Source organism: Dermacentor albipictus, chromosome 8 (assembly GCF_038994185.2).
Source record: "Dermacentor albipictus isolate Rhodes 1998 colony chromosome 8, USDA_Dalb.pri_finalv2, whole genome shotgun sequence".
Taxonomy (NCBI): domain Eukaryota; kingdom Metazoa; phylum Arthropoda; class Arachnida; order Ixodida; family Ixodidae; genus Dermacentor; species Dermacentor albipictus.
In genome coordinates, this window is record NC_091828.1 from 72,676,778 (window position 1) to 72,695,153 (window position 18,376).

The 18,376-nt window shown below is 43.8% G+C and overlaps 1 protein-coding gene across 4 annotated transcripts in view; it reads right to left on the reverse strand.

Moving 5' to 3' along the window:
• nonC (serine/threonine-protein kinase Smg1) overlaps positions 1 to 18,376 on the reverse strand; it is a 110,902-nt gene that overhangs the window by 81,294 nt on the left and 11,232 nt on the right. For 3 of the 4 annotated variants that reach the window (XM_065455909.1, XM_065455907.1, XM_065455910.1), the window contains exons 4-12: positions 16,412 to 16,453; positions 15,347 to 15,655; positions 10,855 to 10,902; positions 6,966 to 7,082; positions 5,164 to 5,236; positions 4,511 to 4,668; positions 3,873 to 4,115; positions 1,712 to 1,839; positions 842 to 979 (exon numbers count right to left, since the gene is read on the reverse strand). In XM_065455909.1, the coding sequence (XP_065311981.1) occupies positions 842 to 979; positions 1,712 to 1,839; positions 3,873 to 4,115; positions 4,511 to 4,668; positions 5,164 to 5,236; positions 6,966 to 7,082; positions 10,855 to 10,902; positions 15,347 to 15,655; positions 16,412 to 16,453 (1,256 nt within the window). The remainder of the gene's footprint in view (positions 1 to 841; positions 980 to 1,711; positions 1,840 to 3,872; positions 4,116 to 4,510; positions 4,669 to 5,163; positions 5,237 to 6,965; positions 7,083 to 10,854; positions 10,903 to 15,346; positions 15,656 to 16,411; positions 16,454 to 18,376) is intronic. The other variant, XM_065455911.1, reaches the window with a different exon arrangement.

Sequence of the window (18,376 nt, forward strand, 5' to 3'; positions counted from 1 at the left end):
AAGTGCACTGTATTCAAATTTGGTCAGCCTGCTGCCATAAATGTTAATATTTGAGGGAAATATCTTTGTCTTCGTCGGCACTAAAACACCACGAGAAGCGCTCAAATTTGGGAATGCTAGTAAATTAGGAGTAATTTAACAGTGTGTATTTGTTTAAAAAAGATCAACTTTAATTTTTTTTAATTTTTTAAATTCTACTGCCTTCAACGAATGCAATCTAGAACACTATCTTGCATTATTTGTTTAGTTCCGAAATAAAAAAGTGAGAAATTTGACCGAACCAACTGTACTACCGCAGCAAGATGCTACAGAGCCATGCCTGCTTGTGGTTGCAGGTTCCTTTCCAACATGAAGATGCTTCAGGGTGGTTCAGAAAGTGTGGATAGACAAAACAGAAAATTTCTGGTTGAAACCACAAAATCTGTTCATGGGCACAGCCACAGAATGGTGGGAAATTTTCACATGGTTTAGAGCTCTTTCTCTTGAAATCAGGTCTGCGAGTGCGTATCCTGCGTGTGGGCTGATAAGAAACAGAGCGGAGAGGATGCAAGAACAATTTTCTTAACGAAACGCAAGACCATAACTTCGTCAACGAGAGAGCGTGCAGCGGAACTGCAGTGTGCCTCAGTGACTCAACCCTACACTGGGCCACGCATTGCAAATGGAAACAAGAAAGGAATACTCTATGCAATATTGTTGCAAAGCAGCAAAGCAAGGTGCACTAGCTCAAAGTGACACTTAATCCGGCCATGTGACAGACATTTAAGACACACTTCGTCGCTGCTTTGTAGACCAAGTCCCCGAACAGGGAACCGAGAGCAATGGCATGGCAGACGCTTACCTGACGTCGTCAGGCACAGTGGTCGAGGTGAGAACGCTGGCAAGGAGGGTGAGTATTCGCGAGAGGTACACACTCCGTGGCACACCCAGATCGTCACCATGGATCAGGAGGGTGCTGGACGATATGAAGTGGCCGTGCCTGCACACACAAAGTTTAGAGAATTCAATTTCCTGCTAGGTGCAAAGCGGGCACTTGCAAACTCGCCAAACGTCACGAAAAAGTACAAGAATAAGGTGAACCGACACTTGGACCTTCTTAATCCTCTCCCTCAGTGCACAGAGAGAGGGCCTTGGCAGCACTGATGCATTTGGGTAGCACGCGAGGTTTTAATGGCTTTTCTGTCTACTCCCAAGCTCCCATGCTACACGACACCTGTAGCTGAAAGGATGTTCCACATACGAAACCAGGGCAGCACTGGCTAACAACGCCTATGGATAGATGTAACACGCACACCCATAAATACCAAAGCAAGTGGATGGGAGGATAGCCACCACGGTAGCTCAATTGGTTAGTGCATCACACACATCATGCAGACGTGGGTACAGCTCCCAACGGCAGCAAGTTGTCCACTTTAATTTTTTTACCTTATCATTTAAACATTTCAATTAAACAAACAACAACAACAATGAACTTCCCCTATGCTTTCACTGACTTTATCATATGTTGGTCTCACATCAGAGTAACTGTGAGCATGATGTTCACGGAGCTGTCTTCTGGGACGACGCACCTTTTGGTAACCCATGCCATGAGTGCAGCTCGAAACTTGCAACCGGAGTGAACACAGACACCAAATGGGAACAGCAAAGCCGGAACAGGGTGTGAGGAAAGGAGCAAACTCTCAAGCTTTGCAGTGTGCCTGGCAGACATTACCTCTGGCTATGCGAGTGCAGCAGGTACAGCATGGCATACTGGGTGCTGGGCGACCCGTGCCAGCCATCGCTGATGGGTGTCAGGTACTCGAGCAGGAGGTCGAAGAAGGCCGGCTTCAGGGCCCACATCTGGGAGCGGGGGAGGAAGCAACCCGAAGCTGAGGTCAAGGGTCTTGTGGACAAAACACAACCTCCAGCAACTCAATCCAATCCTTCTGAAGCGATGATGAAAGACCTTTTACTAGGACTGCAGCTTGTGTTTGCAATGGTTTCACTTAGCTGAATCTGCTTCGGAGATAACATTTGCGCCAAGTAAGAAAGTGTACCAAGTTATGCCACACACCGGACTTGATATAACGTTCACTATAACTCCATATAACATCGAGGCTCAGTATAGCAAAGATCGACATAACGAATTATCGCATATACCAAAATCTAAAATTAGTATGGACATGTTTTATTTCAATTAGTATTTTACTGCTAACAGCAAAAACGAATGTGCAAGATGTTTCACAACATCGATAACAGCAAAGCAAAGACACCTGTTCCCTCGCAGCTCACAATATGTACTGTGGCAAAAAAATTAAAATTAAATTATGGGGTTTTATATGCCAAAACCACAATCTGATTATGAGGCACGCTCTAGTGGGGAGACTCCAGAAATTTGGACCGCCTGGAGTTCTTTAATGTGCACCTAAATTTAAGTACACGGGTGTTTTCGCAAATTGCCCCCATCGAAGTATTCTGGCAGAAAGCATGTCATATACTCAGCACAAGCAACTTGAAACAACCCATACACATTCATGATATGTGCGTTTATAGTCCAACAGCTTTGGCTTAGCTGGCCGGCAGCCTGCAAGCCAACATGCTGATCCCGTGTGAGCACACCATCACATGGTTGCATATATACAACAATGTGAGGCACATTAGTAATTTAGAATGATTCACATGCCATATATTGGCCCGACAAGTGATCAACTGGCCCCCCAAATCACCCGGAGGCCCTTTGCTAGTCTGTTGTAGACATCAGCATTACTTTTACAAAGACCTCCTACAGCTGTCGTAATGTCTAAGTAGCTATGGCATTATGCTGCCGAGTAGGATCTTGCTAGTATTCTAAAGCTTTCCAATAATGCATCTAATGTCGTCCTATTCGATGCAGCCTTCTATCGAACAGTTACTATCTGTTGATATCAATATTTTTAAAATATTCGAACATTTCAGAATCGGAATTTTAAAATTGTTAACTGTGCTTAAACCAACATGGAACCAAAGCAAAAGTAGGATCAATTCCATCCCCGCAACTATAGTTGGCATAAATCATGCCAAGTTACATAGTGCAGCAGGCTACACCACTCAGGGAGCCAGACTTCACCGGCTAAAAACCACGGTCATTCGCACTCTCCGCAAAGTTATGGGTATGTGAACAAGCTAAACCTTTGTTCCTAATGCTTTTTTAACAAGCAAGGCTTCATAACGTGCAATGTAATGGCAGAAGCTTGCCAACATCAACACTAAGTTGTGAACATAGTTTTATAATAAAGGCAAAAATAGCTGTCCATTATTCAATTCAATTTGATCCGCTTCTGGCACTATTTGATTCAGGCTCAAAAATTACTATTCGCACATCCTACTACCGGGCACTACTGTCGTACGTGTGCTGTGACTGCCTCCTTCCCTTAATTTTTGTGCCTTGTAGGTTGGTGCCGAGAGCCGAGTCCGACATTCATGCCAGCTTCCTTTACAGCAAGTTTTTTATGTGCCGGCATGTTGTCTTCAATAATCATTAAACCTTTCTTGTCTCTCCAGAATAAAATAACAGTAACAGCTGGGAAGAAGGACTTCTCGAGCTTGTCATGTGCCATATGCTGAGCGGCGCCCACAAATTTTAAGGGGGACGAGTCAGGACTTTCAACCATTTCCCCCCCCCCCCCCTAGATCCACGCATGTGTATGCTCATAACAAAGATTTGATATATATATACATAAAAAATAAAGCATCTCCATGTGCAACGCAACTTTGTTATAACGTGGTTCGACTGTACTGCACCGTTCCAGAAAAGGTAAAATTTCCCAGCTAGCGTACTGGGTTCGAGGTCCCCCATTCCGACGAACACGTACAACGCAAGCTATGGAGTGTCTCAAGAGGCCAATGTTCCTCACCCCGATGATGGAGTGCCGGGCGTTGGCCACCTGGCTGAGGGAGCACAGGGGTGCCAGGGCCGTGGCTGCCATGCCTGTCGCGTCCAGGCTCTGCACCAGGCATCGGTAGGCCTCCTCCACGATGGCCACGCTCTTCAGCTTCAGCATGGCGTGCTGCACCGACAGCAGCTGCGCCTGCACCCGCGCCCGTGGGCTGCGACGCCAGCGGCTCTCGAAGGCCAGCGATACCAGTGGCAGTGGAATCTACAAAGTTCAAAGGCATTGCTCAAGGTTATAGTTTGCTAGTGCCTAAGCACTAAGTGTTCTGTAGGTGATCAGTAGGTCACAAAACCTTAACTACTATTGTCGGTAAATGAGGATGTTTTTTGAAACATGTTTCTTGGGCAACCGCTCTTTCCTGCAACTGCTTTAGTCCCCCTTTTTTTTTATATACTTCGTAGCCTGTGCCCGTAAACATGCATAACATTCCAATCAATAAATATCTACTGGAAGTCAACATCTCCAACATGACTGGACTTCTCTGTGCTTGCAAGTCTGACCTTGCTGTGAAAATGCAACAGCCGTTACAAAGAGGACGTGAAGAGGCATTTCCTAGTTCCAGACGGTGTTGGTTTCAACGACAAGCAATGAACCCTGACCTGTGCACCCAAATGCTGCACGAGGGATCCAAGCAGGCGCAGCAGGGACAGGGTGTGCGCCTCGGAGAGTACCAGCTGCGCCTGCAGGTGCAGCAGGTCCACCAGAGACGAGGGACACTGACCCGTCAGGTTGCACAGTAGCACCACCGTCTGGTTGGCTGCGCAAAAATGCCCGGAAGACGGTTAGGGCACTGGACAGATGCAGCAAGGAACCCACCCAGTGGCAACAGGCAGAGCCCCATGTCTGTCGGTCACCAGTGACTAAGAAGCCAAAATTAGAACAAAGGTACGTATTCCAAAATCTTACATACTCCGATAAACCAAATGAAGCCAAATAAGAGAGTAAAATATTCATTTTTCAATTGTTCACCAAAAAAAAAGAAACGCCAGCATCATATCGAGTGTTTTTGCAATGGCTGTCCTAATTATTAAAAGTAAGGCATTCAAAGTGAAAATGAAGTGAAGCCAGCCTGTACTCAAAGCATAAACTTCTGCTGAACACTCGTGCCCATTTTGCGCAAGTTTCGGGAAAGAACTCAAAATCTCTTGCCTTTCAGAACTGTGCGGCAACTTTTGGTTGCACAAGGCTGGCGACAGTGCAGAAGGAAAAAAAAATGGCCCTGACAACAACCACAGCAGACAAGGCAGCTTACCTGAGACAAGAAGAGAGTTCCTGGGTGCAAACTCGGTTGCCTGCAGGACACAGTTGGCCATCCCATGGAGGTTCTGAAAAGCAAGAAACCCAAGGAAACTTCACTTTTTAACTGAAGTGCAGTGGCAAGCAACACACTTGTCAACCCCGTGCTTTGGCCATTAACTCTTCCTGCAACCAAAGCAACCATGTCACAAATCAAATGTTTATTTCAAAATTGCATACACCACATTGAAGACCCAACAAAAACAAAGAGCTAAGGAGTGTACAGGAGTGCTGTGCCTTTCTGCCAAGTGGTGCTTACAACATGTAAATACTAGCATGTGAAGACAAGACACCTTTAAGAACATAAACACAAGCACACAGATATAACGAGAGAACAAATTCGAAACTACTATAAACACTTGTACACACGGGCACACTTTTTGACAAGTTTTGTAACAGTCAAACTCTGGGATCTCCATAATCAAGGATCAGTAACTTCAAGAAATGAGGAACTTTGCTTAATTTATGCACTATTCAGTGCACCTTTTGCACCAGCTCACAGTATGCCGCAAGCACAGCCCCAGATTCTTTGCCACAATATTGCACCTGCGCACCACAGTCGTCAAGTGTAGCCAGGTGCAGACGTGGTGCCCTGGTGCTGCATGGCATCTTGCAAGACAATGCTTGGTGGTGTGATGTGTTGCCAACACAGCAGGCATTTCGGGAGAGGTCTAAAAGTGTCCAAAACGCTATATTTTCGCTAGTTGGAAGTGCATACGGCACTTATGTTATCTATGGTGATACATTTGCTAACTCTTATCAGGACTGTTACAATTACTACACTGCCAGACGGAGTAAACAGTGCTCATGATGTTAGCACCATGGCACTCTTTCAAAAGTACACAAAAACACTGGAACTGAAGCTCTCACTGAGCGATTAGGACAATTGAACGAGACAGCCTGCACCTTGGTGCTCAATTAAATATTTAAAAAAATGAAAATTAAGAAAAAAATGATTACTGCCATGGGACAGGCTAAACAATAGAAAATATTTTTTAAAATTTTTTATTCCTACGCCTAACCCTACATAGTCCTAAATATTGCCATGCATAATTCCTCTAGTTACTGCTTCTTTTCATTTATGGTGGACTGACACTGTTATAACGTTATCACTCTGTGCAAAACATGCCTACAGCATCAAAATTTCTTGGTCATTGTTGCCCAGTCTATTGCGAAGGAAGCGTGTCTGATGAGATTGAGCATGCATCACAAAAAGTTCTTCTCTACTATCCTTCCAATATATGCACGAACATTCTCAAACATACAAAAGCACCTGCAAATAATCTGGAGTGTACGAAGAGAGATGAATAAATAGTGCATCCACTTGGTCTCTGGGATGAGATACAATGACTGATGACCGTGTTTGCCTCTGTTGCTCCGATTCAAGTGTTGCCTGCCCTTCCTAGCACAAGTGTACCCAATAAGGGGTTAGGTTCTTAATTCGCAATGTTGGTAGCATTTGGTTCTCCACTGTCACTACAGTGTGACAATACACAAACCCAACAACATGTACCCTGTAATCTACAGCACAGGAACACGCAAGCAAGCCTCGAAGACGACTCAAAATTACCTTTTCTTTTGCCCCCTTGTTGAGAAATTATTCTAGTTCCGTGAAACTGCACCGTGCAGAAGGATATGGCACTTGCTAATGCTGTGATCAACAGCAATGTCACACGCTGTACATTTAACAACCCTTCATTATCTACATTTTTCCAATATGGCTGTTCCCAGTCATGCCGATCAATCAGCCCAGCTCACCTCACTGAGCAGTTCCCAGGTCACAACCTGGACTGCCTGGTCTCCAAGACTGTGCACCACCGTTCCGTAGACGCGCAGCAGGGAAGCCATCCTGTCCAGGCACTCATTGGGGTCCTCCTGTTGTTTTCCCAGCAGGCACCAGAAGCAGGATAAATGCACTCTTTCAAAACATGTGCTTCAAGTGTTCCCATCAGCACAGATCAGATCAAAAAGATGGATTTAGGCCTTTAAATCCCCCCCTCCCCCCTCTTGAGGAGCTCCGATTCAATTTCCAGCAAACACTGCTCTTTGGCTTTTTTGGATTTGACAGACCTGGCTCATCACGTACACCTTAGAACTGCTAGAGAGAGAGGGGAGTGTTGACAAATTGAGTATGTAGAACTGTTTCTTAGTTACCACTGGACGCAACAGCTTGAAGTAAGAGTCTATACCCGTCAAACTTGGGACTGCCTGAGTAGGAAGCTTTAGGAGGTATGCTTAGAGACCTAAAATTCAATGATTACGTTGGCCGCATACTCATGGGAAGTGCTGCCTGTTAAGGGTTCAAAAGGGTGGCCATGGCCAATTCGAAGATGGCAGAGGGGAAAGGAACAAGTATGGCTCCCTCCATTATGCCTAACATGCAAAACTCCAGCAGGGATCTTAGTGGCCCCTTAATTTGCTGCCCCAAAAGGTTGGTTAACGAAAAAACGGACCAGAAAGGTAACTGCATGCAAAATTGGAATCTACGCACAGACTATAATTGTGAGGCCTGCTTGCAAAAATTCTGGGAGAGGAAGGAAAACGTGATCATAGAGGAGATCAGTGACAAGACCAACACTACTGCTGGACATTATAATATATATATATATATATATATATATATATACATATATATAGTCATACATGCTCTAGCTGATGTCAGCAGCACAAAATGTTGCCACCAGCGCTGCTGAGCGCGTTTGTGTCTCTGGTGTTCCGATACTCCACAACAGCAATACATTTAAAACAGGCTAAATCTCTCTAATGGTTGCACCAAGGTTTTCTGCTATTACTAGTTACTCATTTTTTCATATGTACTTTCTCTGCCGCCGCAATGACCTAGACTGGACAACATGCTTTGAAATCCACGTCACACTGAGGCCATGAATGTGACACTGGTATACTGGCTCAGGGTTTTCAGGGCAAAATTTAAAAAAAAAGAAACCTTCCTCTTCATTTTCTTTTCTTGTAATCAACCTCCTGCTGTAAAATTAACGAAAAATAGAGCTTAGAAAGTCTGCTTTATCAATCTGAATTGATCTAGTGCTTCTCTTTAGTGCAGAATGCCTAAACAGCAATAAAGCCAACATAACTGTACAGTCGACTCCCGATAATTCGAAGCCGCTTAATTGGAATTTTCGGTTAACTAGAAGTGAAGTGCTGGTCCCGTCAGTTTTGCATGTAATCCTATAGAAGAAATCGCTCGATAATTTGAAGTCCTCATCCAGTAATATTGTTTAATTGGAAGTTAATTTTCAGCCGGGATCCTCGAGGTGACCGTCATTCTTTGGTAGAATGTGCAATTTTTCAAGTGTTGCAACAGTTCTGTGCTCCGCGTTGGTGTCATCGCCACCACAGCCACCCGCAGACCATCAATCTTGGAGCGGCGTGATTATTCATTGCTACGGCTGCCGTGGCCTCCGTGATCAACTCCGGCGGGAGGCGCTTCGCCTCCCGCCGGAGGCCACGCGCGGCTCCCGCGCGTGGCCAGAGCAGATCGCGGAGGCCACGCGGGTGCCATAGGTGCACGCAGCGCTGCATACTTGCAGTGGCGAGATTGTGCGAGATTAGTCTTGCAGCGTGCGCAGCGTATGTCGAGGCGTGTGTTGGTCGAGCGCCTTTGTGCGGGAAGCTTGTAGGCTAGGTTGTTCCACGGGTGATTCGGAATTGACTGTACCTAGTCGCGCAGTTTATAACCATGGCAAACTGTGGCTCTTATCGCACGCTCGACCTGGCAACGAAAGTCGAGGTTTTGAAGGAAGTTGAGAAGGGAGGTGCCGCCAAACAAGACATAGCGCGGAAGTACGGGATCAAGCCGAACACGCTCTCAAACTACATCAAGAACAAGCGCACAATAATGGATGCATTTGAGAACGACAAGTTCAAGACTTCTCGGAAGCGAATGCGCACCGGCACTTACCCAGAGTTGGAGAAGGCTACGCTGGTTTGGATTAGGGAGGCCAGGAGCAACAAACTTCCTCTCAGCGGAGACATCGTTGCGATGAGAGCCCGAACGCTTGTAGCAATGTTGGGGATCTATGACTTCGTTTCGTCAGATGGATGGCTGACGTGCTTTAAGGATCGCCATGACCTGGTTTTCAAGAGCGTGTGTGGTGAAAAGGCGTCCGTTAACCAGGAAACATGCGCCACATGGAAGGATGGAAAGCTGCGTGAATATCTCGCCGAATACAGACCGGAAGACATCTTCAATGTAGATGAGACTGCACTCTTCTATCGGCTTCTACCAGAGAAGACCCTGACATTCAAGGACGACGACTGTGCTGGGGACAAACACAGCAAGGAGAGAGTGTCGGTGCAGATCGCGGCAAACATGACTGGCACGGAACGATGTCGGTTACTTGTGATCGGGAAAGCTGCAAAGCCGAGATGTTTTAAGGGCGTGAAGACGCTGCCTGTGGACTATGAGGCGAACAAAAAAGCGTGGATGACGGCCAAAATCTTCAAGAGCTGGATAAGCAAATTGGACCGCAAGTTTGCTGCTTCGAACCGCAAGGTGTTGTTCCTTGTCGATCACTACAGTGCTCACGTGAATGTGCCAGCCTTGAGTGCAATACACCTCGCATTTTTGCCTGCAAACACAACGGCTGTTTTGCAGCCAATGGACCAAGGCATCATCAAGAATGTTAAAGTCCTGTACAGGCAGCACCTCCTCCAGCGCATGATTTTGTGTATGGATAGCTCCACAAAGCACGAGGTGAGCCTGCTTAGTGCCATCCACATGTTGGCGCGAGCATGGGATAGTGTGAAGCAAGAAACAATCGCAAACTGCTTCAGGGCTTGCGGTTTTGTGGCAGCTTCTTCCGAGGATGCCTCTGAAATTTCAGCGGAGGAAGCGTCAACAAGCGAGCTTGACGGCACTGATTTTGGTGATGCTCTCGGGGACATCAATTTTGAAGATTACGTCGCCGTAGACAAGGCGGTCGAAACGTGCGGCGCGCTGACGGATAGCGAAATTGTAGAGATTATTCGGCCTCAGGAAGCGACCCAGGAAAGCGACGATGACGCTGAAGGCGAGCCACAACCTAAGGCTGCCGATGTAGCTCCGGGCCTTGCTCTCGCGGAGCGCTTCTTTGCCGCTGAAGGTAATGCGGAAGAAGCATTCCGCCACATCTACAGCCTGCAGAACTTGCTTTCAGCAGCGCGATTCGGCAAGAAGAAGCAAAGCAAGATGACCAACTATTTTTCTTAGAGAAAATACTCGATTTCGCCACAAATAAAGTGCTGTCTTTTGTGTTTTGTGCTTAATTGGAAGTTCGTTTAATTCGAAGTTTTTCGCGGTCCCCGTGAACTTCGTATTAACGGGAGTCGACTGTACTACTTGACCATTATCAGAGCGGAGTGGCCGATGTGAGCCATCAGACGTACAATTACACACAAAGGGTTCTTGCCCGCAAACGTTCATGCCATATTGCAGCGATAATCAATGGCGGAATACAGTACTACGTGCACATTCCTTTAACAGTGTGCCGCATTGCACATGGGATGGCAGAGAGGGCAAGGTGGATGGCGGGCAGCAAGCTGCAAGCTTGGTATTCAGGGTCCCATCACCAGAAGTATGTCAAGTGCATTAACTGTGCACCACTTGAAGAAAAGAGGAAGGAGAGGATTGGGGGAATCATGCACTCACGCACAGAAAGGCAGGGCGGGGCTGCCGGTACGTCATCTTGAACTTGCGCTAGGATAACACAAGAGGCATTTTGCAAGGGGTCATGTGCACAGATCAGCATGCAGAGAACGGCGCATTGGGTGCATGCAAATAGGCATCCCTGTATGAGGAAAAGAAAACAGAATAAGCACAATGCAAATGCACTTCTCTTCCCTCCTGCTACAGGCAAGCACAAAGCGTAATGTCATGCAGGCAATGGCAGCTGTGTTTTATTTGACCCGGGCAAACATTTCTGAAAGTTTGGCTCTCCTGGGATTAACTTTCTCAGAGGGTATAACTGACACAGCTAAGTTTTCAAGACATAGTTGGCAAGCAAAGATTGTAGTTAAAAACCACCATAAACATTAAAGTAAAGGACGAGTGTGAACACAACTGCCTGTTCTTTTTGCCTACACTATGCCCAATTGTATACAAACATTCAGCTTGTTTGCAAACCTTGAGCAATTTCACTGTCAATAATGCACCTGAGCAAGAACTGGAATGCGTACTGTAACACTGGCGTCCAAGTGACGCAGCGGTGTTGACGCCTTTAGAAAGCATCATAGTGTTAATTCCAACAGACACCGTGCCATAAATTCGCACATAGGGTAAGTTTAAAGCTACAGCAAGCACGGCAGAAGGCTAATCTTTCACCAAGGTAAGAAAAAGTAACACAAGCCATGACAGCATGCATGAAGGCATGATGCGTGCAATCTCACAAACAGGGAAGCATTAAACAAGAAGAATGTTTAGCGACGAACTGATGAAATTTCGTCAGGCGTCAGATTTTCTCGCAACATTCCCTTTTTAATACTCCGCACCATATTGCAAACAATGGCACAATGCTTTGCTCAGCCCAAGCTTGATGAAGCACCTATTAAAAAAAAAGCATTTTTCCAGCATGCTTCTGATGTAGTGTTGTTCAAAATATTATTCAAGGCTAATCGAATTACAAATAGCAATAAATTGTTCAATGGTGATTTAGCAGTAAATGCGAATGAAATTCGTTAGCATTGCGTCGCGCCTCTTTGAAGTCCCAGATCCATGATTTAAACCCCGTTCACCACACTGCAAAGTGTTGCTCAGAAGCTCAATCAACAACCAAAGCCTCTTCGAGGAGCGAAGTGCAACTGTTGATGGTTCAGAGGAGACCACCGTCAGTTGCACTATACAGTACACTTCCATTAATTTGACTCTGGTTAATTCAATTTTTTTCACTTAGCTCGATCTTGACCAACGGTCCCCACCAGCACCCATACATTCCTATGGGCCCAAACTGCTGTTACCTCAATCTGAAAATTGACCTAAGCCAGATAGTTCGAACTTGACTGTTCTGCTTCGCCGCAATACAGCCATGTTGTGCGGTCAAGCATACCAAGAATTAAAAGGGGCCATTGTCACAAAACATAGTACACATTTCTTAGCAGGCATGCATGTGCCGTCTCTGGTCAAAGTACAAGCATTTAGACGTCTAATAAGCATATTGGCTGGCATTTAGGGCTGTTTCTGATGTTGCTGTGGCTATTTGAGACCTTGTTTCGCCCGCCATGTGTGTATCGTATACGAGACCGCTAACGGAGCCTAATAGGCACTCCTTAGTTATATTATACTAGAACACATTACCTTAAAGAACAAAGCCAAACATCTTGAACAGGAAGAAACACTAACAGCCTGTCAGCATGATTTACCCAAAGGAGTTTCCACAGTCACATAACTAACTGAGCTTGTTCCCGTTGCATTATTAAGTATTGATCTAATTTTTCTAGACTTTTAATAAGCTTTCGGTCGCGCAACACATAAGAAATTAATTTGCAAACTCAAGCTTACATTGGGAGAAGGGTCTATTCTCGGCTGGATCAAAGATTATCTTACTAACTGCACTCAATTTGTAGAAGTTAACCAGCAATAGTCCATTAAATTTAGTGAAGGAAGCGTCCTGGCTCCAGTTTTATATCTCGTATACATCAATGATCTGCCTTCTAATATTCCTGTCAATGTTAGACTTTTTTGCTGACAATTTTGTTCTGTATCAGGTAATCGATTCTTGTAATGACAATCTAGCTTTGAACAACACTTTATCATTAGTGTAAAAATGGTGCAACGAATGGGAAATGACTTTGAACATTAAAAAATTCAGCTACTTTATTGATTATGAGACAAAAGCACAGATCAGAATTTAATTACACTATAAATAACACCACACTTAACACAGTGAAGGAGTACAGGTACCTTGGCTTAACACTGACACACGACTTCAGATGGGAGCACCATGCTAACAATGTTACCTCGACTACACAAAAAAAGTTGCTTTTCTAAAAAGATGTCTCAGACTAACACCCCCCAAACACAAAACTACCATATAACACATTTGTTAGATTAGTATTAGAGTATACTAATGTTATTTGGTTTCTTTTCACCAAAGAACTCGTTAACAAACTAGAAGCAGTTCAAAGGAAGGTGCTAAGATGTATTTACAATAAATACAGAATAACAGATTCACCCATGGAACTGTTAAAACTGGCCGGTATCCTCACCTTACAAAACCGAGCCAAGTTTGCCCAATCAAAAATTATGTACGAACTTATTCATATCGAATTAAAAATACAGTCCCAAATACTTATAACACAAACACAGCCCACGCGACAAACACTATCATTAAACAAACACCCAGTTCATACAGAAACTCATAAGCATTAGTTTTTTCCTTTTATAACACATGAACGGAACAAGCTGGAACCTACTATTACAAAAAGCCCAGCCTTATATACTTTTTTAACATTAGCTGAAAATTAATTGCATGCTTCACAATTATGACCTGCCTCAGTTACCATTTATTTGTGTCATTTTATTTTATTATACTGTATAGATAATCCTAATTTATCTACTGATACCTGTAAAATATCTTATAGGTTATTACCTCTTGTGTAAACCTAAGTTTTATGCATTTTATTACTTTGTCATTACTGAGTACCATTGCTTATTTATGCAAATTGTTTACCTCTTTTCCTGTTGTTCATTCTTAAGTCTATTGCGTTTTATCATTTTGTAACTACTGCCTACCATCATTGTTAATTTTCAGCTTATCTCATTACCTCTTGTTATTCTTAAATTAGCTGCTATGTATCATCTTGTAATTACTGCCTACCACTTTGTTCACCTTTGCCAACTGTCTATCTTTTTGATTACCTCTTGTTTTTCGTAACATTATTACAATGTATCACTTCAATAATTCTGCATACCATATTATATGCCTTTGCTAATTGCCTATTTGTTGTGTGTACTCTAAATATTGCACTAATTATTATTGTTATATAACTTTTATCATAAGATAACTATGTACATGCCCTTCCTGTTATGATCCCTGATAGGATCGACAGAATAAATAAATAAATAAATAAATTTGCATGAGCATGAGCTGTGCCCCTAGAAGCACAGAAAGACTACCTGTGTTTTGAGAAAGCTAGCAAAAAGGAAGGCACTAAGATGTAAGAACTCCGAAAGTTGAGGGGGCGTGTACGCCAACAAAAGAGCGGGTGTCTAACTCTCAAAGGCCTGCCAGTAAACCGATTACCCATCTCAGTGCTCATACTGTGACCAGAGGTGGCACATGTGCGTGTGTAAATTAAGGAACATGTGCCATGTCCTGTAACAATGACATCTCCTGCTTGGCGTGCTTCACCGCATAACATGGCTGTATTGCGCCGAAGCTAACCTTAAAAGCACCTACTGCCAAGTGAGTCAAAAGCATGTTTCGTTTTTTCTTCTTTTTGTTTAATTCGACCCGCCGGACAATGCGAACAGTTTCATCGACCCCATCAGGGCCGAATTAACAGTGTGTGTGTGTATGTGTGCATACACACATACATAAAAGCTCTCCCATCCCCTTTTTTACCGCTAACACGTGATGACTCGCTTCCCACACTTCACACACAAACTTCCTGCATTTTGACCCTCCTATGCTAACGCATCAAAAAATTCAGGCTTTGACTATCAGACTGTCTATACAATATTTTTCTGCTTCTTAAATCAGCAAAAGAAACATTCAGAGTAAATTAATGACCACATGAAGTCAAAAAGATAATGAAACCAGGAAATGCATAAAAAATAACACCTGTTTTGTAATTATACTGTTTAAATAATTGAAAAGGAAGTCTAAATCTCTTATAATTGTATTATTTTTATTAAAAGAAAAGGGAGATAGAAATAAGTAACTCGCCTCCAACAGGAACTAAACCCACAATCTCCACATGATGTGAGCCCTGCATGTGTTATGCAGAGGCCATGGATATGGCTCCCACCGGCAGCAAGTAGGCTGGGCTTACTTGCTACAGCAAAAAGCATGCTTATTCCTCTCAAAAAGTCAGAAAAGTAATAAAAATACAAGAAACCGTAAGCCACTGCAACTAGAGATACGAACACATGTGAGCAGTTCTAGTAGTGTGAGCAGTTCTAGTGAGAACAGTGCTTTGCTCACGTTGGCAAGATCCTCGGCATAGGCCTCCAGGTCCTCGACAAACTGCCCCAGCAGAGTGGCACAGAAGTTTGGATCAGCAGCCCAGAAAGGACCTAGCTGCTCCAGAGCCTCGCCCGTGCGCCGGGCAAGGGATTCCGACGGGGCGTCAATGTGCCACCCAACGAGGATGTCAACGGCGTCGTGGAAGTAAGACGCAGCGAAGGCCTCGGGGTCCTGTTCCGCGGCCCACAGGGACAGTGAGCATGCCGACAGCAGCAGCTCGCAGTCCTCAGCTGACTCAAGCATAGACTGGGCACGACCCATCATCGTCTGCATGCAAAAAAACCAAAAAGGTATCACTGACTGGCAGCTCCCATTTACAATTTTTCAGTTTTAATTCCCGACATAGCCCAATGTCACATTTTTCATATCCTCAATTTGACACCGCCAAACTCTGTTTAAGCATGGGAAACTTAACACAACAGGCGCAGTGCCATTTCTTTAATGCTGGAACCACTTGTGGATAGTTCAGGAAATAATTACAAAGAATGAATAATTATTTTCTTACTATAACAGGTTTTCTTTTCTTTTTGCAAATATATTATGTTTATTGTATAATGCTCCCACTTTTTTATGTGGAAAATTGATCCGAAGTGTGGGGGTGTGATAATTGTGTGGAAAAAAATTTTCCGTGTAGTTAGAAAAAACTTTTCGTTTTCAATGGCAAATATGGGGTGTGCAAGCATTATGCAATTAAATATGTAAATACTGTATTCTCCATGGCCAAAACAAAAAGCAAACTAGTTGTCCTAATTTTTTTCTTCAAGTGGAACGATGCTTGGGCTTTTGTAGGGTTAAGAACTCACATTTAAGTCAAATGGTCAGTTGAAACTATTCTCCCATACGAAACGTTCAAAATTCAGTAAGAAATGTGTATGTATGCAATAATTTCACAACTTTCAGTCATGATAAACTTCAGTGACATCCTGCCATCATAAAGATTATGCAATTTATTGATAGTACAGTGCCTCAGTGTTACACTTAGCTGTGACAAAAACAAGGGAATTAAAAGGAGAGCCTTCTAACCTGCAGAACCTCAGCAGCAACTTGGGGATTCCCCTTCAGTACCTGCAATTGAGAAACGAAAACTGTGTGAGTACGTGAAACCACTTTGTTTTAAATAGAAATAAAAGCGAAAAAAAAAACAGCTAGGCACATATTTAACACTAAAATAAAATGTGCTCGCTGCGCGTCAAATTGCCGCCAGCCCTATCACGATCAGCATCATCACCTATCTTTTTAGAAGAGTCTCTTGCGTTATGCATAGCACCTTTGAAAGCATACTGTACACTTTTAATAGGCGATAACTAGGGGTGTGCAAATCCTCGAAAATTATCTAATATTATATTTTTAGCATTCGTATTCAATTCGAAAACTAGGGCTCCGAAAATTTTCTAATATTCAATGGATATGAATATTCGAAACAAATCGAACATATTTCTGGCTGTGCGGGAGCAAGCATGATTCTTAGCGCTTATTCCTGTATAATCTAAGAAAGGGTATCCGATTTTGTACTGAATTTTGCAAAAATTTCATGCTGCTGGCGAAATTTAGCTTGTAAATCACGCTTAGCCACTTGATGTACAAGCTGTGCAGAAAAGCCAGCCTCTCAGTAGCAAGGGGCACAGGTTTGCAAACAGCGAGGGTGCACTCTTTTTCAGCTCCCATCCGCAATCCTGAGGTTACTGCTTGACAGGAAATGCAATCAGTCAGGACAGGTACAGCGTCAAATGCCTCTGAGTTTGCAGGAAATTGATGCGGTGCGGCATAATAAGGCACAGGTTGCTGAGAACACACAACTATCAGAAATTATTTAGTTTTCCAAAGCTAACATGAGCCAAATACATAATCTTTTAGTATAACAATTTACTAGTTCAACATTTTACAAATGACTATGTAATTGCAATGTTCCCACATGTTAAGATAAACCAATTTGCTAATAAATACATATGCACATCATTATTTCGATGTTAAGTATTTGTGTTCAATTCGTATTTGAAAATTTTGAATTTGCACATCCCTAACAACACCCCAAACATGCCACTGCTCTATATATGGCCTCTTTGAGAATGACCAGTCCAAGTGTACATTACTTGTAGAAACAAAAGCTGCCAACAGTTGCTGCTTTTAGCTCAACAAGATGCGCACCACACACGGGCATGGCCGGGTATCGTGAACGCACAAAGACCAGATCACTGTACAGATGCTCCCACAAAAGGCAGGTGCAGTTTGCCAACAAGCACGCACACACACAGCAAGTGGCCTGGCACAATGACAGCATACACTTAGTAGGCACCTCGCCGCAATAAAACACAAGGGATGATCACAAAACAGCAGCAAGTACCGTGCTCCAATGAAGTGGTGCTCATTCTCACTCAGTAGATCACTATACAAACACACCTGCACCAAGAAAAAAAAAAAAGCTTGGCAAGCTGTCCACTAGGATCTCAAGGTCCAGGACCTTCCTTTAACACAATAAATGAAAAGTTTAATGAAAAGTCTAAAATGTCATGCTAGTACTAGCAGGCTGCCTGATATGCACTTGCACAGAGTCACTTATTGTTAACAGTGCTCATTTTGATGAGTGCGGCACAAAAATATGAAGGTTGAAAGCAAAGGAAATGACACACTACATCGGAGGTGACTTCATTGAAGCCTACAATATCAACACAGATGACACATGTTAGCCATGCATAAATTGCCCCATCAGAGAAAGAGACGTACATACTCGGCAGCTACCGCTATAATTGTCTCACATGGTCACCTCTTACAGTACTGTGTTCGGTGTGCCGATCAGAAACGATGCTTGTACTTTACCATTGCAGTAACACAATCAACGTCCGATTTTTCGGACTTCATAGGGGCCGCGAAAATTTCCGAAAAATCAGGCAGTCCGAAGAAAATGAATGCATGCCATTTACTGCCCCCAACGACTCAAATCGCCACAGTGCGCGCCCCAAATAGCTCTCAAGGCCGTCCAGTACACTCATT